Source organism: Cyphomyrmex costatus, unplaced genomic scaffold (genome assembly GCF_001594065.2).
Source record: "Cyphomyrmex costatus isolate MS0001 unplaced genomic scaffold, Ccosl1.0 scaffold69, whole genome shotgun sequence".
Taxonomy (NCBI): domain Eukaryota; kingdom Metazoa; phylum Arthropoda; class Insecta; order Hymenoptera; family Formicidae; genus Cyphomyrmex; species Cyphomyrmex costatus.
Genome location: NW_017280255.1, coordinates 2,064,074 through 2,089,950, shown reverse-complemented (window position 1 = coordinate 2,089,950; position 25,877 = coordinate 2,064,074). Strand labels below are relative to the sequence as shown.

Below are 25,877 nucleotides of genomic sequence, written 5' to 3'. Positions count from 1 at the left end.
ATGCTATCGTGATTTATTCGTATAACGATTGCCTTGTAGCATGCCAGAAGCGAAATAAGAACATTGAACAAGGCGTCGCCAATGGTGTCAGCGTCATCGGCTCTCAATATCAATTCCGTAATTTGGGTCATTGCAAAGGTGTATAATGTTATAATTATTGACGCTGTATAAGCGTTATATATCATATGTCTAAACAGCGATGTCCACGATGTTGGTCGCCAGCATCCTGCGACCGCTAAAACCGTGAGCGTAAATTTCAAGACAGACATTTCGCTTTTTTTTCCAACATCACTTCTCAACATCCACTTGCCCAACATCATTCACTGTTTTCATTAATGCATATGCACTTATTTACTACCAATTTTGTTATTATGATAATGTACTAAACGAACGGTAATTAATAGACCGTGATTGTTTTTTTCATATGTTACATGTAAACTTACAATATTTACAATATTGCATTAAAAGATATTTCATCTTGTATTTCTCTAAATATTATCGCTAATTAATCGCCTTTATGTATATTAATAAATATAAATGTAAATATAAAAATTTAATAAAAATAATAAAAATAAATCAAAACTTTATTATCTAATGCATATATTATTACAATGAAATAACTGTGTATATCAATAAGTTAGGATTACTATGATATTATAAAATTAAAATAATATTATATAGTACTATTATTTATTATATTTATAAGAAATATTTCACTTTTTTATATATTAAACTTACTGAAAATTTAAATTGATTTGTGTGTGGAACAGTTCGTTGAAAACTTCAAAAATTTTAATCAAATATTCGCTGTACACGTTATGTGATAAGTCAAATGATGTTACAAGGAAACAATCTCATAATGTCTATAGTCTCAATTCGATAACGATATTTCACCCAACTTTTCTCTTCGTATAAAGTATCTATGTTATTATTATAATAACAGGCTTGCAGCCGTTCTCTCATGAAATAATATTCCCGAGAATTGAGGAGTGACATTCTTCTGAAATAATACCTTTATTATGAAATTGTGTAATGTACTGTTATTTTTGCAGAGGCAATAGCAGACAATCCTGTATAAAAGATATCAAGTATACACAGTCAGATATATATAGAAAAATAAATTTTTTTAATTGTCATCGATAGAGCACTAGCCATAGACTCCGAGATACTTGATACAGTTTTCTTTGTTGTATTGTCTATTGAAAAATATCTTTTTTTTTTTTATAATCATCAGTAATATCACAATATTGTTCTGTGATACAATAGAGGTATATAAAAAAATAAATTCGTTAAATATTAAGCAACGACTATAGCTTACCTGCATGAAACATTAATGTCATCCGTAAACTCAGTTACAAGCTGTTACCATAACATTGCCTATCACAGTATCTACGTTCTAAGTACATATATGGTATAGTATTATGATATCGTGCACTCTTTCAGATGAGTTTTTGATATTTTTGGTTGAACATGAAAAAAGGTATGCAAAGTTATGATCTTTTTATAGATTATTAACATTTATGCAAGTTTTATGTAGTAAGTGTAAAACATAATATAATCCTTTTTACATTATATAAATATCTAAATATTCATTGTAATATTAATAATACACTATAATATAAATAATAAATTTGAGCAATATCAATGCTTCCTTAGTTGATTCATTAATTGTTTTTTTATGTTAAAAAGTATGTGACTAAAGCTTTATAAAAATAATTCGTTTATAATGTTACATACCACACTGAATTTATAGCTGTATGAATTTAAAACATTGCAACAATAAGAATGTTAAACATTATTTTGTTTTTATGATACATTATACGCATCTGTGTGTGTAAACCCATATTGTTTACGAATTATTTACATATAACTATAAAATAAAGTTTTGAAATAACAGATTCAGTGTTCCAAAATTTACTGCCACTGAAAATCTATAATTTATAGATATACATTGGCAGTAAATTTTGAAACACAAAGTAACGTTAAGTAACAGTGACATTTGGAACAAAACATAAGCATCATTATGTCATTTTTTAATATTATTCTTATACTTAAATTTTCCTAATAGTTGATCGAGTAATCACAATGTTAAGTTCGAATTGTCTAACATTATACTTTCATAGTCTTTATTTTCCAGTAATACAAAATACAACAAAAAAACTTAAAAATTGTAAAAGAATTTTTTCTCTTGTTTTTATAACTGAATATTTATCTTTATTTATAATTAAATATTGGCTATTATATAAATCGTATTTTTACATAAATATTAATATTCTCATTAATAAATTACTATATATCTAATTAATAATTTTTTATTGCATTACGTTCTATATAAAATAACGTTAGTAAAAAATTATTATTAACGAATATACATTTTATGGAAATGGAATATCAATAGATACTAGATTTGCCACATAAAACATCGATAACATAATAATTTATTTATATTACGTTTTTATTACAGATATATGAATATGTATATATTGCAACTATATTGCAATCGAAAACATTTTACATTTATATTATTTTTCCTGTACTTGTACTAATAAACTATAAGTGGAGTACGATATTTTGAGCAGCTAAAATAATAATGAATATTAAGGTTAATATAATTAATAAAGCTCTGTAGAGATGTATCATATAGTCGATAAACAATACCTTGTAGAACCAGTCACTGGTCAATTGTGTGTAATTTGGTTTATTTAAAAATTAGATGACAATTCCTATTACAACAGAAAATTGTAATAGGAATTGTCATATAATTTTAGAATAAATCAAATCACACACAATCAATCAGTGACTGGCTTTACAAGACATTTATCACCTAAATAATAATGAACATGTATAATAAAGGCTTCATTCAAAATCGACGATAGATATCATACAAAACTAATATACCCACCGCCACAAAGGAGTCCAAATTTAAACTGATGATATGTGCAGTAGTAAATTCAATAGGTACTGTAGCGCGTTTCATAATTATTAGGAGATTAGTTTTGACGCTATTATTTAGTACTGGCCATTTTGTTTGAAAAACACTATCTGCTACTTGAACACTCTATAAATTAATATGCGAAATAATATTTGTTTAACGTTGGTCGTTTTGATTATACACAACATATTTTTAATGAATAATTATAGACAATATACTATTGTTGCTAATTTTTATTTAATAATTAATAATACGTAATTTACGTTAATTCATAATATCATTTTTACGGATAATATTATGATAATGCGTCGCAAAATAATTAATTCAATTTTCTTATACAAACTGTGTCTTGTAAAAAAAGTTGTTTCATTAATTAGTTAATACCTTCGATTTTATTTTGTGTCCGAACCAACAATAAATAAATATTTCTGTTAACATGCAACACGTGAATCCAATTATACCAATACTGTCTGCGTTTAATGATGATTGGCTCAGTTGATACAAATTAGAGCATATTATTAATGTGCTTATTATAAATTGTAATCCAATTATTTGCGAGAATTTTGTATTTACGGAACGTGCAAATCTGCAATTAAATTTTTTAATTCTATAATGTAATAATAATTGTATGTACCAAATCATATATGTATGACAAGTTATTTTAAAAACTATACATATACATTATACAGTGATTATTAGCTAAACAACTTAATGATGCCGATTGAACTTTAACAAAATAATAATAATAACAATAAATATACATGAATTATTTAGATATAAGAGGGAAAATAAGTTATACTTTATTTAAATATCTTGATTTAATTCTGTAATTTTTCAATTTAAGAAAATTTAATATATATGTATCATTATATATTCCTCTTAATACAATAATTAAATCATGGAATTATAAATCAAAATCATGGGGGGAAATCCTGAATTTTTTACAACGGTTTTTTTTTCAATATTATTAAGATGACTAACTGAAATATACTGTTATGATGGCGTATGCAGTAGTCCAAAATGCTTTGATCACTTAAAATCTTCTTTAAGCGATATTCCAAGATTTCAATTTGACAATATACGTGCATTAAGAAACCACATATGAGAGTATCGCAGGCGACATTTACGCTAGCACAATAAAATGTGCTTAGAATTTGATGAACATACGTAACGCAAAATGTCATATAAGACGAATAATCGTACGGTACCCATTCCCTATATGTTAACTTTCTGTGTTTAAAGTCAGTAAGCAACGACATTAAACTCATGAATGTCCATGATGACGCAATCAAAATTGAGTAACGTAATGTGTTTGACCTAAAAATCACATTGTTAAATAAAAGTTGAATATATATATATACTTGTATATATATATATATACATACACACACACACACACACACATATACATACATACATACACCGATGAGAAACATGCTGTAACGGTCAAGCTAGATCTTGGATGCTTCTATATAATTTCGTGTGAATTTATATATTATATACGCAAATGCGCGCCGAAATTTTTTAGATTTACAACGCAAACTCTATAATAAGCTACCTCAGTACTATCATGAGTTAACCTGACTATCTAACAATTTTGATGCTGATAGCATCTTTAATCTTAATAATATTGAATGACCGTTCCCCGGCATGTTTCTCATCTGTATTTATTATTATTAGTTTTAACTCTCACAGTCTAATAAGATTTGATATGTATATATTGATATATATATATATATTATATATATATATATATATTAGTATTTACCGTATTATTTCATCAAATTTTTGACGAATTTTTAATTCGTCTAGATCTAACGGTTTAAATGGTTCTTTGTTAAGTGTGGTAATTAATGTCGTAAGATTGTTATAATTTAGCCACATTATCAGTAATTTAAAACCAGAAATAGATACATTTAACGCCATATATAAAATGTTAATAAAGTCGTCGGGATTGTCGACGTTTATCATAATGTCCACAAATTGTAAAAAAGCAAAAATATATAAAATGGTAATTATAAATAGTCTGTAGAAGTTGTAAATAATACGCATAAATAGCGATGTCCACGATAGCGGTCGAAAGCACCCAACAAACGTAACGATTAACAATGTAAACTTTAAGACATGCATTTTTATCTTTCGTTCAATTTAAAAAATATACTTGTATAAGACGTGTTTGCTTGTGTAATGTATGTTACAAACTATGGTATTTTTAAACAATACTTATTATATTTTCAAGACAACACTTCAACTTGATAGATTTTATTTTGTACGAGAAGTAAAGACAAAAATATAATTTTAAGATAGTATACTTAGGCACGTCTATAGACATGTGAAGCGATTCTTTGACAATAGACAGTATAGTCTCTCTCTTCATACATATTTAATAACTTTACCTTTACGCATCTTTATAATAGCAACTCTCTTTACAGAAATAATTATGTGAAATAGCAAGAGGAATTATTTCTACATGCAATTTTTCTTATACAAAATAGATCAACTATTTTTATATATTATATTTATATATAGAGGAGAAGAATTCTAATACAGTAAAGGAAGAACAGTAAATTCTGTTTTATTACATCAATAAGATATGAGATATAAATAATATCTCGCAATATCTCTGGATATATGCATTATATTATATCTTGATATATCAAAGACAGAACATTTTATTTGATATTAGAGGAAACTAGGATAAAGCCGAATAGTAGAGTAAATTATCATTTCCTTAACCTGCTGTAGTTACGATATCTCAACGGTGATAAATTGAATAATGTTTTGTGTGTCCCAAAATCATTGCAGGTTATGATTTGCCATTATGAGACTTCAATTTCACCGAGTTATTGATGCGATAACATACAACATAGAGGTAAACTGTCAGTAAACTTTATAATATATTAGACTAGAACGCACCATTGACGGTATTAGGAGTTAAGTTTGAATTATCTAATACTTTCATATGGTCTGTTTTCTGTTCCTGCACATTAGATTGAACTTGAATTCTCTTTCTCGCTTTCGACAAATATCAAACATATACGAACGCGCAAAAATTAGAGTTGTCTTTAGAGACTGTAAAATTGATAGTAGTAAACATTTAAATAATAAACTTAAATTAACCCTACGAGTTACATGATTGTATTGCATCAACACTTTATGTTTTTATTAATAAGTCTATATGTGTTACTATTTCTGTAGTTGTATTTACATGTTTAGTGTATTTATTAGTGAACATTTATTAGTGAATAATATTATAAAATATTTCATTGCTGTACAAGAAAGTGAATTCTTCATATATATGTATAATAGTTAATAAATCAGGAACTTATATATAGCTTGTGCCTGGATAAAATCTTCATGAAACAGATAATATCACAGATAAAATATATATCCTATTGTAAGGTACCATTATTCGTTTTTAAATTTTTATTAAACACATCGATTTATGTATGTGGCGCGCCCTTCATAAATAAGAAAAAATATTATTTTGTTTCTAGGCATGGATCAACTCAAATACCTATCATGGTTGCTCATTATACTAAAGCCAATTCTTTCCATTTAAATATTATAATTACCTAATACACGTATAATTTATATATTTGTATATTTAATCAAATCAATGATTCTTCTTGAAACATTCTTGTTAAAAATAGTGTGATAATATGATAATTTAATATTATGTAAAAATATCAAAACACTTTTTCAAAGAGTATCAAGTAAGTGCAACATCAAAATGTAATATAATATTTATTTCAAAGACATTAGGCATGAAATAGTTAAACCACATATGTATAATAACATGTATTATAATTATTAATAGTTACACCAGACAACACACCATATCTGAAAATGTGACATATAACATATCTTTTAGATGCGTGTTATCCGTGTAATAATAATACATATTATTATTCATATGTAATTATCGTATGTCATATGTATTTACTCTTTGTCTTTTAAGTCTTGATTTTTGACTTTTTATCTGAATAGATATTGATAAATCCATATGCATGAGACAAAAGTTGAAATTAACGTCACAAAAATATATAATAAACACAAACGTTTATAGTAGTTATAATATACTCATTTATTATACCTGTATCGTAAATAATTATTTTTTGTAATTTATTTTTATAATTTATTTATATTTGGCTTTTTTTATCGCTCGAGCACGCATTTCTCTACTAATATATTAACTATTATTTAATGTACATTGACAATTTTATGACATTTTTTTAAAATTTTATTAGCATTTATTAATTAATTACTGTCACTCTTGATGTGCCAATAATTTACAATAAATTGAATATATATATTTATTATTAATAACAATTTTCTCTTAATTTGGTGCAATTTTACTGTTTTTGCGACTGTATCATTACATTAAAAAGAGAATATGACGTTTTAAGCACCTAAACACTTATATAATTAATGAAAAATTTATTCGGCAAATTATTTGTTTATTACAATGAAAGAGTAAGTTCCTCGTACAAACCTTTACGAAAGAGTCAAGATTCACTGGCATAATGTCTGAGCTAGTAAATTCAATTGGTATCGTAGCACGATTCATGATCATTAAGAGTCCTTTTTTCACATTGTTATTGAACATAGTCCATTTCATATTATAAATACTATCTGATAATTGAAGGCTCTACAGATAAAGTTATAATAAAATTACATATATATATAATATATATATGTATATATAATTTTTATACAGTATTGCTCTTCACATAGAATATATGTGTATATATATATATATATATGTGTATATCTATATATTTATGTATGAAAAAAGTTTTATCAACCATATAATTACGCTTGTAAATATACGGCTGATGATGTAACTGAGATACATGCACACGTACCAACGTATATAACATTGTGTGTTTGTATATTTTCTTCTTTTATTGCGGATAGATATAATGTGAATTTTATAACTTTTTTTTCAAATAATTGTAATTAATAAATGTGAAATTATAACTAATTACCTTGAGCTTGATTTCATTGCCAAACCAACAATAATAAAAAATTGGAGTCAGGGCGGTCGTTATAGCCATAACATCTTGTATATAAGTAATGATATTAGACGCTCTAAAAGCCATATGCATTAAATTGTAGCACATTACCACTGTAATTAGTGTGAACTCACTAGGGATTATTTTGCCAAATTTATCGTTTATTATATATGCGTATCTGAAATTACAAAAAACAATTTTAATTCATCCACTGACATATTTACGATATTTAATATAATTAATGAATTTATATCAGTATGTATTAATATTTTAATATGGAAAATATTTGATAATCATATTCTGCATTTTCTTGAAGAAAGAGATAACAAAATAATGTTTAAAAGATTTATTTCGATATAATGTTTCTAATATATAGTTGTATGTACATAGATTATGATCTAAATAGAAATTAATATATTTATTTTTTCCTTAGTAAGCACAGTAATTATTATAAGTCCTAAAAGTGATCTGAATAAATATACATGTAATACACAAATAGTAGATTTTTTAATTCTTTAATTATTAAAATACTGAGTTTTTTTTGTATTCAATTTTCTTCTACATATATCTCTACGTATGACGTACATAAGAAATTAATATTATACATTAAAAAAGTTAGAAATATAATTAACATTAGAAATATAATTAAAACAATTCAAACTACGTACATATACAACTTTTTTTAATGTATTAATTTTTTAATTCTATTTAACGACAACTCTCGGATCTGCCCTTTATATTATCCTATTTATAATTTTTTGATATTGAGAATTTTGTTTTATTAATATTTCATTCGAGCGTTATTATACTTATTACTTATTGTTATAAATAATAATCAGTATCCTCCACCCCCGCTTTTCCATATTCACTAAAGCTAGATGCGAGTCGTGGAATTTGCTCTATTTTAAAAAGTGGGTTGCGGTTCACGAAAGTTTAGGAATCTGTTCTAGATACATATACACCTATACATATGTATATAACTTACTCAAATATATATATGTGGTGACGTACGCAATCACGCAAATTTTTTTGGTCATTCGCAATATTTGACAAACGGTATTCTAAAATCTCGATCTGACAGCAGACGTGCAGTAAAAATCCGCAAATTAAATTGTCACATGTAGGATGAATAAGACAAATAAGTATTAGAGATAATGCCTGATGAGCGTATGCTAGATAAAATATTGCGGATATTGAGCTGTCGAATGGTAACCATGTTTTGTACATTAAAATTCCATTCTTGAAATTCGTGAATATCGAAAATAAGATTATATAGCAGGCAGTTGTCATGACAAGAATTAAATAATATAATGTATTATTCCTATAAAATCATTTATATATAAAATGTACTTAATATAATTTAAACAGTTTTAATGATTTAATTAATATTTATCGACTACAGTTAAATGCTAAAAGAAACTTACGTTATTCTGTTGTCAAACTTTTCCCGAATCATGTTTTCGCTCATATCCACCGGTTTAAATGGCTTCTCGACGAGATTATTAATTAACATTGTAATGCTATCACGATTTATTCGTATAACAATTGCCTTGTAGCATGAGAGAAGCGAAATCAGAACGTTGTACAAAGCATCACCAATTGTGTCAATGTTGTCGGCTCTCAATATCAACTCTATAAATTGGGTCATTGCAAAGATGTACAATATTATAATTATTGACGCTGTATAAACGTTATATATTATGTGTCTAAACAGCGATGTCCACGATGTTGGTCGCCAGCATCCGGCGACCGCTAAAACCATGAGCGTAAATTTCAAGACAGGCATTTCGTTTTTCTTTCCAACATCACTTCTCAACATCCACTTGCCCAACATCAATCACTGTTTTGATTAATGTATATGCATTTATTTATTACTAATTTTGTTATTATAATAATGTATTAATAAAGGTTAATTAATAATCGTGATTGTTTTTTCGCATATTACATGTAAACATATAATATTTACAATATTACATTAAAAGATATTTCATCGTGTATTTCTCTAAGTAATCGCTAATTAGGTGTTTTTATGTATGTTAATAATTAGAAATATATATAATAATTTAACAAAAATAATAGAAATAAATCGAAGTTTTATTATATTATTACAATGGAATTACTGTATCTAATATAATAATTGGAGTACAATGATATATATAATATTATTATAATAATATTACATAATACTTTTTATACATTAAACTTACAAAAATTTTGATTGATTTGTTTGTACAGTTTATTGAATACTTGACAAGTTTTAATCTTATATTCACTGTATGTTGTGAGACAAATCAAATGATGTTACAATCTTATGTCTACTGCTTCTCAATTCGATAATAACATTTCGTCTAACTTTCTTCGTCATATAAAGTTTATCTATGTTATTATTATAATAACAGACTTGCAACAGTCCTCTCGTGAAATAATATTTCCGAGAATTGAGAGAAGTGACATTCTTCCAAAATAATACCTTTATTATGAAATTGTGTAATGTACCATTATCTTTGCAGAGACAATCGCGGACAATCCATATAAAAGAAGTTAGATATATATAGTCAGATATATAAAAAAATACATTCTTTAAATTATCATCAATAGTCATAAACTGTCTCCGAGGTAGTTGATGTAGTTTTTCCTTTGTTGTATCTTCTATATTGTAAAATATGTTCTGTACCTCTATCATCGGTATAATGTCACAATATTATTTTATGATACAATGGAAATATATAAAAATATAAAGTCTTCAAATATTAGTTAAGCAACGACTATAGCTTACCTGCATGAAACATTAATGCCATCCGTAGACTCAGTTACAAGCTATTACCATCCCATTTCCAGTCATAGTATCTACGTTCTAACTATGATATTGCGATATCGTGCACTCTTTCAGATCAACTTTTGATATTTTTGATTTTAAATATAAAAAAGGATATACAAAGTCATGATTTGTTACAGATTATTATCATTTACGCTAGTTTTATGTAGTAAATGTAACGTATAATATAATCCTTTTTGAGAATTACAAGTATCTGAACATTCACTGCATATAATCTTACAAATAACCTGAAGTGGACATTTCAAGTTTTATTTTGTTTTTTAAACATATTTTTATCTTCATTATTTACCAATTTATGATGATTTGAATTTGGTAAATTTTTCCAAAATTTATAGTGTATCGCTTTTTTTGCATCTGATTGTATAATATAAAAGACAATGTTGTATACATATACATATATATATTTTTTTTATTGCTATCTTAACGAATACAATGAGTATTAGAATTATTACAATCTTATTACAATAAATTTATAATTATTATGTGCAACTAAAGCTCGCTTTAAGTTGTCTATTTTTTATTTTTATTATTTTTATTTTTCTATATGCGTTAATAAATTATAAACAGAATATGACATTTTAAGCAACTGAAATAATAAAAAATACTTAAGATTATTACAAATATAATAATATTTTTATATAAATCAATAATAAAATTCATATAAGCAAATTTATAAGAGTGATTTATTCTTTGATTTTAAGTGCATTATTAACCAACAATGAAACTTTTAGGTACTTTGAAATTATTTAAACAAATTATATTCAAATTTTATACATTGAGATAAATGTTTATACTGACCGTTACAAAAGAATCCAAATTCATGATCAGGATATATACAGTAGAAATTTCAATAGGTGTCATTGCACGTTTCATAATTATTAATAAGCTCTTCTTTACATTATTATCCATGATTGGCCACTCCATTTGAAAAATACTATCTATTAATTGAAGACTCTGTAGAACATTGCGTGAAAAATTAATTATATATATTTATTAATGAGTGTATACAATTATTTTTTTGCAAAATTTTAGATAAAGTTAAAAGTGATTCCAAAGTTCTTATGTAGATAATTTTATAACTTTATAATTTCGTACATCATCCTTTGTTAACAACTTGCGATCATTCTGTAACATTGATAATGACCTAATAGAGGTCGAAACGTTTCTAATTAAACTACATAATTTTAATTAAATAACAATTTCTATTTACTAACAATTGTATATTATAACGACATTTTTGGCTCGTAGTCCTTATCTGTTTCATTATTTTAAATTTATTGAGCCTTATCACAAATATATTTTAAAATATTATTATATATTTATTGTTTCTAATATAGCCTGTTTGAGGAATACCTTTAATTTCACTTCGTTTCCAAACCAGCAATAAATAAATATCTGTGTTAATATAACGATTGTGTATACAATTAATGAAATATTCGAATTTGAAGTTGATTTAGTCAGTTGGTACAAATTTGAGCATAATGTCATCATACTTGTTAGAAATTGAAATCCAATTAATTTGGTAAATCTTATATTCACTATGTGTGCAAATCTGTAATTAAGATTTTACATTTATTAAGTCATCATATTTGTATATTTCAAACAATTAAGAGTTTAAAGGATCTAAAGATTTAAAAGATATAAAGAATCTAAATCTCAATATTATTGCCATAATTATGATTGGAATACAAAGACTTATGAAATAATTCATGACATAAGTGATTAATTAACAGATTGAAATATTATTAAAGCACTAATAAAAATATCTATACCAAATATCGTGATAAAAGCGTGGTAGAAGTCAACAATAGTCAACAATAGTCCAGTCACACACACACACTTTAGGATTTTTAAAACACAAAAATTCCGAACCTGCTGGAAATTGCTAAACATCTTTATTTAGGTCGTACCTCGTATGACCAGTAGAGAATTTTGTAGAGAATTTTATTATCTTTCTTTTATTATGGACCTACTTTGGCCGTAAAATTGATAGGAAAGAAAATAATCGCGAAAAATCGAAATTTCAACCCTTCTATGATAAAAAACTTAGCGTACAAGCTAACGTTGAAATGTTTTCAGACATCATTTCTCTCGCTTAAATAAAGATGTTCAGCAATTTTCATCTAGGTCGGACTTTTATGTTTAAACGCCCTTTTTTTATCCTAAAGTGACTATACAATTATATACATATAAAACAATATGAATATTAAACAGTATAAATAATAAAATAGGTTTTGACGATGCAATGCAGTCCAAAATAGTATGGACTTTTTTTATTTTTCTTCATAATCAATAATAAAAATAGAATATAAGATACATGATTTCCACCACAGTTTTGTTAAATAACTCACACATAGTAGCAATGCTGAATGATATATAATTTTTCGTCATTAAAATGATAACTAACTCAAAAATTCGATTATGATGGAGTATGCAATAACCCAGAATAAGTTGGTTGTCCAAAAATTTTTTCAGGCGATATTCCAAGATCTCAATTTGACAACATATGTGCATCAAAAACCCGCACATGAGGCTATCTATTGCGACATGTACAACAGCGGCGTGACATGAGCTTAATACTTGTTGAGCGTATGTAAAACAAAATACTATATAAGATGAATAGTCAAATGGTACCCATTCCCTATATCTTAATTTTTTATATCTAATATCAGTAAATAACGAAGGTGAAATGACACATATACATCCTGTCGTTATCAATATTATGTATCGTAACGTATTGTTCCTAAAAAGTGATTAAATAATTATAACGATATTATTTCTAACACAAACTATAAAATATATGAGCCATGAAATATTTGAAAAAACTTTATGTTTATGATAAGTAGAGTCCGGATTTTCCGCCGACGGACGTACAAATTCGAGTCGATCGTAGCACGTTCTTATCTCCACTACCACTCGTCATGCCCGAAGCCATTGCGTGAAGCATCGAAAGTACATTTTTAAATTGTTGTAATTGAAGCCTCTTCGTTTTTCGCTCAATATATTCTTATATTGAAAAAAGCTGTGTTCTACGTCGCAAGAAGTAATAGGCGCGTACTTGAAAAATTTTAAGTCCTGTTTGAAAGAATTTTGTTTTTGCAAGACCTTGGAGAAGATGCTTTTATTGTCTTGTTGTTAATTGTCCCACCGCCGCGTTCCCTCCTATCGATACTTCACGCAACGTCTTCGAGCCTGACGAGTGGTAGTATAAGGGATAGGAACGTGCTACGAGTCGAATTGGTACGTCCGTCGGTGGAAAATCCGGGCTCTACTTATAATATTGTATCAAAGTACACAATTTATGAAATGGTCCATTATTAGACAATGCGATGAGAGCAAAATTTTAGTTGTTACTCTTAGAAGTTTAAAAATAATAAATTTAATAATTATATCATTTTTAAACTTCTAAGAGTAACAATTAAAATTTGGCTCTCATCGCATTGTCTAATATAATGAACCATTTCATAAACTGTGTGTGTGTGTACTTTGATACAATATTATAAGAAACTAATTACACACTATAACTAGACTATTCACTATAACTAGATTAAGGTTTATGGACTATAGCTTGTACCGAAATTAATATAATGTCAACCATGCGAGTGAGAGTATACACTTATTATATATATGTATATTAATTTATATATTTTTTTAATTTTATAATTCCATACATAACCGTTTTGTTTTAACAATTTGCGATTATTATTTCTGTAACATTGATAATGACTTAATAGAGGTCGAAACGTCTGTTGTCTAATTAAACTATTAAATTGAAAAATAACAAGGACTCTATATAAACAATAATCAAAAACAATAAAAGGGCTACGTGAGAGTCAAATTAAGATTAAAATTGTAGAAATGTTGACATATTTAATTTTTAACTACGAATACATAATTATTAAAAAATAAGATTACAAAACAATATATATCTGCTTAAAATTTACTTAAAAAAATGATGTAGAGATGATGTGACCAGTTTCTACTCTGAATAGAATCCTCCTCAGACTTACAAATATGTTTGATGGATAGAATTATTAGCGAAATATATATCATTGTATATATAACTCTTTCTGTAAACATTATTACACAACAATCATTACATAAACCGGAACGTTTTATTAATTTTAAATTTATTGACTATTGTAAATAAATCTTCGTTATACTTTTAACTATATTTATATCATTATATATAAAACTTTTTTATTAATGTTTACAGAAAGAGTTATATATACAATTATATATATTTCGCTAATAATTCTATCCATCAAACATATTTGTAAGTCTGAGGAGGATTCTATTCAGAGTAGAAACTGGTCACATCATTTCTACATCATTTTTTTAAGTAAATTTTAAGCAGATATATATTTTTTTGTAATCTTATTTTTTAATAATTATGTATTCGTAGTTAAAAATTAAATATGTCAACATTTCTACAATTTTAATCTTAATTTAACTCTCACGTCGCTCTTTCATTGTTTTTGATTATTAATTAAACTATGTAATTTTAACAATTTTTATTTACCAACAATTTTATATTTTAACGAATTTTTGGCTCGTAGCCTTTTTTCTTTTTCGTTATTTTTATGTTTATTTTTTGTAACAACATTATTATTTGACAGTAATATATTGCTAATTAATTTTTTTTATTGTGGAGAAATGTTTTATATAGTTAAATATAATTAAATAATTCATGAATTTTTGTATGCAGATTTTAAATAATTCTAGTTAACAAATAACGTTTTGAATCAAATTACATCTCAAATATGACATTCAAAATAATTATATATATTCATGCGTGGGGTATAAAATATTATAAAATAATAACTAAAATAGTTACAAATAAAATAATATTTAAATGGAAACGATTAAATTAAACAGATTAAAGAATATTTAATTATAAAAAATAGATTTAGTATTTTCAGATTATTAGAGTTGCGTTTCAAGACCGTTCGATTGTTCGGCGCGCAATTTGGGGGGATTACGTATATTAGTTAATTATTTAATTTAATTTTTAGTTAATTATTTAATTTAATTCGTGATAGTACTGTGGTAGTTTATATATGTAAGCGATTAAAAGATCCAAGCTAAATGTTATAGGCTTCGTATTTGTAGTAGTTATGTTATTTATAAAACTTTTACCATATTATTCTATCATATTGTAGTCGAATTTTCATTTCATCCGAATCTAGTGGTTTGAATGGCTCTTCAGAAAGATAATTAATTAACGTTACAAAATTCTCATAATTTGAACTCATAATAAATATTTTGTAGCATGAAGCTGATGTAGTTAACATCATATTCAGATTGTTTGTGAAATCATCAGCATTGTTGACGTATAAAATAATGTCCATAATTTGCAATATTGCAAATGTATATAACATAGCAATTACATACAATCTGTAGATATTATAAACTATCTTTTTAAATAAAGATGTCCACGATTGCGGTCGAAAACATCCAGATATTATAACGGCTGTATATGTCAATTTCAGAACACGCATTGTACGAGCAGAAGTTTAATTACGTAACGAAAGGAAAAAGCAAAAGAGTACGTGTAACAAAAATCAGTTATATAACGCGTGTCATTAATTTTGTTAATAATTATGAAAATCTTCGTAGAATATTCATTGCTCTTGAGAGCATTTTAACTTGATAGAACTTTTATTGTATGAGAAATAAGGTATAGAGATAACATAGTTCAGAAGAGTACACTGTAGAATGTCTATAGACTTATGACACTACAATAGTGAAATTTTTCATCGTCGATATTTCCTACTTGTACATATTTAATACCTCCACAATATCAAATTGTCTTAAATGTAATATTTCCGTATTTTAAGATAAGTGGAAAATTTCTACATAAGTACTTTCATATAAGTATAGAAGTAATATTCTTAATACTACATTAAAAATTTTAACGTAGTAAAAGAAAGAAAAAAATTCTTCAAAGATTCATCAATAGAATATGAGATGCGAATCTTGATAATATTTATCTTGATATACATATCTTTTATGTCGCTGTACAACACATTACATTACTTCCTATTTTTCGAAGAGAATTATGATATCCTAGTATTGATTTCTACGGATAAAATAATCATGCGAACGGGTTCACGTTACAGATACACGTTTGTAAGACTATTATAGATCGTTCTACAATATGTATATTATATAGAGCTCACTGATCTGAGTGATGCACAATATCGATTTGTAATATTTGCTTTATTATAATAATATATTTTATGCAAAAATCCATAAATAACAAGAAAGAAGGAAGCACAAAGCGCAGCCTATCGGTCAAAGCTAGATCAAGATGCTTATTATCATTATGTGTGAATTTATATATCGCGTATGTAGTTCTCTCAATCGCGTGCCGAACATTTTTTCAGACTTACAACGCAACTCTAAATAACTACCGCGGTAATATCACTTTAGTTAGATTGACAATACAATCTAACAAATTTCGATGCTTATAGCATCTTATTAGATCTTAATAATATGTTGAAAGACATATATTAAAATTCAATATTAAAGTAATGATAATTGAAATCTGTGAAAAATAAGATTGCGAAGAATATCACAAGTTGGCGTTTCGTCCCGGCTTCCACTACTGGACTCATCAGTAAGGTAATGTAGTGGGAGCCTACCTTAGACGCCGGTGTAAGTTATTAAATCGAGACTCTATATAAAGAGACATACGTGTATCTTAGCACTTGCGAGAAATTTAACGAATATCAATTGAATAGACCTCTGATGGCGAGTCGACGTAATAATATTCTTCGCAATATCTGTAAAATAAGATTCTATTATTTGTTAAAATATACGTCGCCTGAAAAATGACGTTATTATTACTATTCTAGACAAATATCATGCAATTATAACCCTGAAGGACACTATAATTCAATTATACTCACCTTGTACTGATAACACCTTAGGTAAATTGTACCAAAACTTAGAACAGACATCGAACAAAATCATATGTCACTCCTAAACAGGCGACTCGAAGACAAAACAAAAATGATAGTTTTTAACCCATATTACCAGCGTCATATCAGTATCATTATTTAAAAAAAAAAATGTTTGGTTTAAAAAATAAAATGGAGGTAACGATTTAACCGTGGGGTACAACTTCGCCAACTCGACATTATGATAATATATAAATATATTAAAGTACGTATACAGAAGTACACAAATTTTTGCGGTATTAAATTTAAATTTTATGACACATTTATATTGACTTTTTGTTACTTTTGTATTGACTATACCGAGTATACGTATAAAATACTTCCAAAACAGATATAAAAGACGATGCCGTATACATGTACATTAAATATGTATTTTTTATTAATATTCCTAATGAATGGAATAAGCATTAAAATTATTACAACCTTATTACAACATATTTATAATTATTATGTGCAACTTTATCTAAACGTTTTATTTTCTTTATATTTTTATTTTTATTATTCTTGCACTTGCGTTAATAAATTATAAACAGAATACGACGTTTTAAGCAACTGAAATAATAGAAAACACTTAAGGTTACTACGAATATATATATAATAATATTTATATACAAATCAATAATGAAACTTTTAGATACTTAGTAATTATTTAAGCAAATTATATTAAAATTTTATGCATTGAGATATATATTTATACTGACCGTTACAAAAGAATCCAGATTCATGGTCAAGATATATACAGTAGAAATTTCAATAGGTATCATTGCACGTTTCATAATTATTAGTAAGCTCTTCTTTACATTATTATCCATGATTGGCCACTCCATTTGAAAAATACTATCTATTAATTGAAGACTCTGTGGAACATAATATGTAAAATATTATTATATATTTATTGTTTTTAACATCTTGTTTGAGGTATACCTTTGATTTGACTTTATTTCCAAACCAGCAGTAAATAAATATCTGCGTTAACATACAACTTGTGTATACAATTAACGGAAAATGATCTGCATTTAAAGCTGACTTAGTCAGTTGATACAAATTTGAGCATAATATCATCATACTTGCTATAAATTGAAATCCGATGATTTTGGTAAATTTTATATTCACTATTTGTGCAAACCTGCAATCAAGATTTTATTTATATAAAGTTATCATATTTCAAGTAAATAAAAGTTTAAAGAGTCTAAAGATGTCTTATAAAAAGGATACATACATATATAAATACATATATATACATATATATAAAGTCTAAATCAATATTATTTCAATAATTATTATTTGAATACAAGGATTTACGAATTAATTTATGACATATATGAGGTCTAATTAATAGATTAAAGTATTAATAAACACTAACAAAAATGTCTATATCAAATATCGTGATAAAAACGTGATAGAAATCAACAATAAGTAATTACATTTTACAATTATATTTAAAACAATATGGATATTAAACGATATAATAATAAAATATGTTTTGATGATTTTGCAATGCACATTCCAAAATAATTTGTAATTTTTTAATTTTTCTTTATAATCAATAATAAAAATGAAAAATAGAAAGATACATGATTTCCACCACAGTTTTGTTAAATAACTCACACATAGTAGCAATGCTGAATGATATATAATTTTCCGCCATTAAAATGATAACTAACTCAAAAATTCGATTGTGATGACATATGCAATAACCCAGAATAAGTTGGTTGTCCAAAAATTTTTTCAGGCGATATTCCAAGATCTCAATTTGACAACATATGTGCATCAAAAACCCGCACATGAGGCTATCTATTGCGACATTTACAACAGCGGCGTGACATGCGCTTAACATTTGTTGAGCGTATGCAAAACAAAATACTATATAAGATGAATAGTCAAATGGTATCCATTCCCTATATTTTAGTTTTTTATGCCTAAAATCAGTAAACAACGAAGACGAAATGACAAATGTACATGTTGTCGCTACCAATATTATGTATCGTAACGTGTTGTTCCTAAAAAGTGATTAAATAATTATAACGACATTATTTCTGACACAAACTATAAAATATTTGAATCATGAAATATTTGAAAAATCTTTATGTTTATTTTTTTTGTAACAGACAATATATTGTTATTTGACAGTAATATTGTTAATTAATTTTTTGTATTGTTGAAAAATGTTTTATATAATTAAAATATAATTAAATAATTCATAAATTTTTGTATGCAAATTTTTAATAATTTTAATTAACAACAAATAACTTTTTGAATTAAATTACATCTCAAATATATTTAAATTGCTTATATATATTCATGTGTAGGGTATAAAAGTATTATAAAATAATAACGAAAATAGTTACAAATAAAATAATATTTAGAAGGAAACAATTGAATTAAAGAGATTAAAGAATATTTAATTATAAAACATTTACCGTATTGTCCTGTCATATTGCTGTCGTATTTTCATTTCATCCGAATCTAGTGGTTTGAATGGCTCTTCAGAAAGATAATTAATTAACGTTACAAAATTCTCATAATTTGTACTCATAATAAATATTTTATAGCATGACGCTAATGTAGTTAACATCATATTTAGATTATTTGTGAAATCATCAGCATTATCGACGTATAAAATAATGTCCATAATTTGCAATATTGTAAATGTGTATAACATAGCAATTATATACAATCTGTAGATATTATAAACTATCTTTTTAAATAAAGATGTCCACGACTGCGGCCGAAAACATCCAGATATTATAATAGTTGTATATGTCAATTTCAGAATATGCATTGTACAAGAAGTTTAATTGCGTAACGAAAGAAAAAAGCGAAAGAGGTTCGTATAATAGAAATCAGTTATATAACGCGTGTCATTAACTTTGTTAATAATTATCAAAATCTTCGCGTATAATATTCATTGCTCTCGAGATCATTGCTCAACTTGATAGAATCTCTAATCGTATGAAAAATAAAGTGCAGAAATACATAGTTCAGAAGAGTATACTATAGAATGTCTATAGACTTATGACACTACAATAGCGAAATTTTTCATCGTCGATATTTCCTACTTGTACATATTTAATACCTGTACCTCCACAATATCAAATTGTCTTAAATGTAATATTTCCGTATTTTAAGATAATTGGATAATTATTTCTATATAAATTCTGTCATATATAGACGTATTATTTTTAATGCTACATTAAAAACAAAATTATATCGTAGCAAATGAAAGAAAATAATTTTTCATTTATCAATAGAATATGAAATGCGAACCTTGACAATATCTTGATATATCTTTTATGTTGCTGTACAACATATTTCATTAAATTATTTTCTATCTTTCGAAGAGAATCGTGACATTCTAATATTGATTCTTACGGATAAAATTATCAAGCGAAGGAGTTCACGTTACAGATACGTATTTGTAAGACACTTATCAAACAAAATAAAAGAATTTAATATAATAATTAAATTTTTCTGACATTATGTTTTTATTACATTGTTATTCTGTGATCATGCAATTTATATTTTTTCTTTTAACGGCGCTATATGATTTTTTATGATAATAATTTCTAATTACTCCGTAAAAAGATATTAATGTAAAATTTATGATATGTTCATGTGAACTTTTATATTATAAATCCGATTATTATAATATGTAAATATAAAATTAAATAAAGAAAGTTAGTGATACCAAATTTAAATCTTTTAACAATAAAATTTATATACCTATGTATACTTTTCACTAATTATATAAAAATATTTTTAAAATATAAAAGATAATGTCATATATATGTACGTACGTATATTTTACAACTATTACTGATAAACAGAGTAAACATCAAAATAATTATTGACAATAAACATTTTATAACAATTTTATTTTAATGATTATGTGCAACTAATCTAAATTAAATACTCTACTTATTTTTCTGTTTTTATTACTTTTACATTTTTGCCAATATTTATGTAAATATTTTTGGAATAAAAAGGATAAAATAAAGGGCAATTCGAGTTATCGATAAATAGAAATAAGAAAATATTACATATGAAAAGTTACATATGTATGCAGTTTGAATTTGTCTTAATTATATTTCTAATTTTTTATGTGTAATAACTTCTTATTTCTATTTATCGATGACTCTCGAATTGCCCTTTACTTTATCCCTTTTATTGTTTTGATATCAACAGCTTTGTTTATTAGTATTTATTTTTAAATATTTACAATTAGAGTCAGCACCTCCAAAATTCAATGACCTAGACTAATCTCTAAAGCCAGCGACATACGGTGTTTTTTTTTTTTCCTAAAAACAACATTGTGCCGCTGGCTTAACAGGTTTTAACCATTGCTCATTATTCACTAGAAAGTTATTAACAAAAAGAATTAAAAAATAGCCTTATTTCTACTATATGTATACAATATTCAGGAGTATATCTCACTCTTCCCTGCTTACGTGATAACTTTCCACGCGCGAAGCCAAGTCCACTTCACTATTCCCCCTGTTTAGGGGTACACGACTTTCCATGCAAAGCAAAGTTTATCCTACCTTCACCCCTTTGCGTGGAAAGTCGTGCGCCTCTAGATAGAAGGGAGGTAGGTAGATTTCCTTTCTTACAAAAAGTCGTGCTCCCTAGATAAAGCGCAAGGTAGGATGGGCCTTGTTTCGCGCAGAGAGTTGATACAAAATTAAAAAATTAAAAATTCTCTGCTTTATAGAAACAAAAATTATATAAGAAAATAATGTTTTCGAAGAAAATTTTTGTTTTTAAAACAGAAAAGTTATTTTAAAACAGAATTTTTTATACAGCAGAAGCTTTTTGTTAATAATTTTATTAATAATTTTTAATAAATTTTTTAATGATTAACGAGTGGCAGCTGAAACCTGTTGAAGGTTATTCAAAATCATTACCTTGATAAATAAGTCAAGATCATTGGTTTTTAAAGGTGCTGACTTTTTGAAAATATTTCCCACAAATTTTATACCGACCATTACGAAAGAATCCAAATTCATCGTTAAAATATATACTGTAGAAATTTCAATGGGTGTCATTGCACGTTTCATAATTAACAATAAACTTTTTTTGACATTATTATCCAAGATTGGCCAATTCATTTGAAAAATACTGTCTGTCAATTGTAGACTCTGCAAAAAACAATATATATATAAAGTATTATACTTACACGTTTCTAATATCCGATTTTATTAGATATACCTTTAATTTAACTTGGTTTCCAAACCAACAATAAATGAATATCTCTGTTAACATACAACATGTGAACATAATTAATGAAATATGATCCGAATTCAAAGTTGCTTTAGCCACTTGATACAAATTTGAACACATTATCATCGTACTTGATAAAAACTGAAATCCGATTATTTTCGTAAATTTTACATTTACTGTCTCTGCGAATCTGTAATCAAAATTTTGCTAATAGAAAGCTGTACCTGTTAAACAAATCCCTCTTATAAATGATGAATTAATCTTCTTATAATTATATATAAAAAATTATTTTAAATTTAAGATATATTAATAGAGTAACTCATTAACGTTGTAATAAAGTACTTGAAAATATAGATATCTACAATAATATGACGAAGGAAGTCAATATAATAAACAATATTAGATACATTTAAATGTATAAAACATACATTAAAAAATTTTTAATATTTTTCTAATCATTCCGACATATAGAATTTTTTATTTTTTTTTAAATAATAGAAACATAGAATAAAGAAATTACATGACTTCCATCACTGTTTTGCTAAATAAATTATGTTGAACGTGTACGATGAACTTCTGATATTTTAAAATAATGCGTAATAAAAATAAATATTCATTACATATTTTAGGTAATTTTAAAATAAATTTTTTTTGTGTAAATAACAACTAAAAAATTTCTTACAAAAATTCAACAATCTTTTAGTAAGCACCTTTAGTAGCATGAGGATAGGTATACTATATCTAAATCACAAGAAATGTGTGTGTGTGTGTGTGTGTGTGTGTGTGAGTGTGCGCGCGCGCGCGCGCACAACAGTAATCCTTAATAAAATTTACTTTTTTAATATTAAAATGATAACTAACTCGAAAATTTGATTATGATGACGTATGCAGTAACCCAGAGTAATTTGTTTGCTCAAAATTTTCTTCAAGCGATTTTCCAAGATCTCAATTTGACAACATATATGCATTAAAAATCCGCACATGAGAGTATCTATTGCAACATTTACAATAACACAATAATATCCACCTAACATTTGTTGAATGTATGTAAGACCATATATTAATATATTAGATGAATAATCGTATGGTAGCCATTCTCTGTACTTTAGCCGTTTATGTCTAACGTGAGTGAACAATGAAGTTAAAAGGCTGGTAAAACAAAATGATCCCACGACTAAGACTGTGTAGCCTAACGTGTTGTTCCTAGAAAGTGATTAAGGATTTTATTATATCCATATTATATTCATATTATTTTAACCCGTAAAGGTCACATCTCGAAATAATAACATAACGGTCATACTGGGTCCTTTGGACCCATGGCAGAAATTTGGTTGTCATTTGGCTTCTACTTGACATAATGACTTAAAATTTTAACTGAAGTTAGTTTAAGGTCTGTTTTATGTAATCCAATGAGTATTGTAGGTAAATTTTTTTTTAATAGTAAAAAATGCTTGGCAAAAGATTTGACCTTTTTTGACAAAATTTGACATAAAAATTCATAAAAAATATAATTTTTGTGTTAAAAAAAAAAACCCAGCGGCATTGTACTCTCAAAGTATAATACTTTAATTTGGGTCCAAAGGACCCGGTGTGACCGTTACGGGTTAATGTAAACTGTAAAGTAAAATACTGAAATATGTTTATTCTTTGTATAACAGATAATATGTTATTTTTTCATAATACTGTCGCATTGTTAATTGAATTTTATTTTAGTGTAGATTAAAAAAAGTATAATAATTTATTATTACATTAATTAAAATTTTTTATTTGCAATTCTTTAAATAATCCTGCTGAATAAAAATAAATAGAATAAAATTTAATTTCTTTTCAATACATTTTTAATTATACACTTACATGTCTATAAAATATGTTATTAAAGAAACATTTAGCAGAAAAAGAAACAATGAAAATTACTCTCAATTAAAAGACAATATTACCGTATCATCTTGTCATATTGTTGTCGAATTTTCATCTCATCTGGATCTAAAGGTTTAAACGGCTCTTCAGTAAGATCGTCAATTAATGTTATAATGTCATCATAATTTAAACACATAATAATCATTTTATAACATGAAGCAGACGTGGTCAACATTAGATTTAGGGTGTTTGTGAATGCATCAGCATCATCGGCATTGAAGATAATATCCATAAATTGCAACAATGAAAATACATATAAAACTCCAATCACTTGTATACTGTATATATTATATAGTGTTCGTTTAAATAAAGATGTCCATGTTCGCGGTCGAAGACATCCCGCGATTGTAACGATTGTATACGTCAATTTTAAAACTTGCATTATGTCACGTCTAATTGTATTGTGAGAAAGAAGAATGAAACAAAAAAGATACGTATAGTAAGGTTCAGTTATTTAATGTATTATTAGTTCAATGGAAATCTTGGGTCAATATTCATTGTTTTCAAGATAACTTTAACTTCTCTAGAATCTCTATTGTATAAGATGTAAAACGAGATAACACAATTTCAGTGGGGTTCTGTAAACTGTCTATAGACTTATGACGCTATTTCTCTTGTAATATTTTCCATTGATATTTCCTACTTCTGTATATTTAATATCTACATTTTGCAATAATTGCCTTCAATGCGATATTTCTACGAAAAAAAAATTGGATGAACTACTGTTACATGCAATACATTATTTGTACACGTAATTTTTATTATATAGCGGATGCTTTTTATTGATACATTGAGATAGAAGCTAACACAACAAAGAAATGGAAACTAACACAACAAAGAAAAAAAAATTACTTTAATGATTTGTCAATAAAATATAAGATGGAGCCTCTGATATACTAGACATCTTAATATATATTTCTCATCGCCGTATAACATATATGTCCTGCACTATGATATCGCTGTATTTGTCTTAGTGTCGAGATACTGTC

The 25,877-nt window shown here is 26.2% G+C and overlaps 3 protein-coding genes across 3 annotated transcripts; all 3 read right to left on the bottom strand.

Moving 5' to 3' along the window:
• Nucleotides 1-2,522: 2,522 nt before the first annotated feature.
• Nucleotides 2,523-13,721, bottom strand: LOC108780229 (odorant receptor 94a). Its single transcript, XM_018547865.1, has 9 exons — nt 13,657-13,721; nt 13,194-13,448; nt 12,140-12,338; nt 7,428-7,583; nt 4,701-5,068; nt 3,914-4,249; nt 3,317-3,518; nt 2,903-3,058; nt 2,523-2,579 (listed from the first exon to the last, which is right to left on the bottom strand). Exons 1-9 carry the CDS (start codon nt 13,719-13,721, stop codon nt 2,523-2,525), a joined length of 1,794 nt encoding a protein of 597 aa, XP_018403367.1.
• Nucleotides 13,722-18,249: 4,528 nt separating this feature from the next.
• Nucleotides 18,250-20,206, bottom strand: LOC108780228 (odorant receptor 46a-like). The gene is made up of 5 exons (XM_018547864.1): nt 20,172-20,206; nt 19,416-19,751; nt 18,676-18,877; nt 18,453-18,608; nt 18,250-18,303 (listed from the first exon to the last, which is right to left on the bottom strand). Exons 1-5 carry the CDS (start codon nt 20,204-20,206, stop codon nt 18,250-18,252), a joined length of 783 nt encoding a protein of 260 aa, XP_018403366.1.
• A 2,401-nt stretch (nt 20,207-22,607) lies between these two features.
• On the bottom strand, nt 22,608-24,327 carry LOC108780227 (odorant receptor 46a-like). Its single transcript, XM_018547863.1, has 4 exons — nt 24,272-24,327; nt 23,833-24,174; nt 22,960-23,161; nt 22,608-22,889 (listed from the first exon to the last, which is right to left on the bottom strand). The coding sequence occupies exons 1-4, from the start codon at nt 24,325-24,327 to the stop codon at nt 22,608-22,610; spliced, it is 882 nt and encodes a 293-aa protein (XP_018403365.1).
• Between the last annotated feature and the right edge of the window lie 1,550 nt (nt 24,328-25,877).

What these genes read in the sequence shown, in the direction of transcription:
- LOC108780227 (XM_018547863.1), bottom strand. Translation starts at nt 24,327, where the DNA reads ATGTCAAGTAGAAGCCAAATGACAACCAAATTTCTGCCATGGGTCCAA. An exon ending in CCATGGGTCCAAAGGACCCA is followed by an intron (nt 24,175 to 24,271) that starts GTATGACCGTTA and finishes ATCACTTTCTAG; the next exon opens with GAACAACACGTTAGGCTACA. An exon ending in CATCATAATCAAATTTTCGA is followed by an intron (nt 23,162 to 23,832) that starts GTTAGTTATCAT and finishes TTTTGATTACAG; the next exon opens with ATTCGCAGAGACAGTAAATG.
- LOC108780228 (XM_018547864.1), bottom strand. Translation starts at nt 20,206, where the DNA reads ATGAAAATACGACAGCAATATGACAGGACAATACG. An exon ending in CAATATGACAGGACAATACG is followed by an intron (nt 19,752 to 20,171) that starts GTAAATGTTTTA and finishes ATCACTTTTTAG; the next exon opens with GAACAACACGTTACGATACA. An exon ending in ATCTGGATTCTTTTGTAACG is followed by an intron (nt 18,304 to 18,452) that starts GTCAGTATAAAT and finishes CTATTATTTCAG; the next exon opens with TTGCTTAAAACGTCGTATTC.
- LOC108780229 (XM_018547865.1), bottom strand. Translation starts at nt 13,721, where the DNA reads ATGGCTTCGGGCATGACGAGTGGTAGTGGAGATAAGAACGTGCTACGA. An exon ending in GAAACGAAGTGAAATTAAAG is followed by an intron (nt 7,584 to 12,139) that starts GTATTCCTCAAA and finishes CTTTATCTGTAG; the next exon opens with AGCCTTCAATTATCAGATAG. An exon ending in GACACAAAATAAAATCGAAG is followed by an intron (nt 3,059 to 3,316) that starts GTATTAACTAAT and finishes ATTAATTTATAG; the next exon opens with AGTGTTCAAGTAGCAGATAG.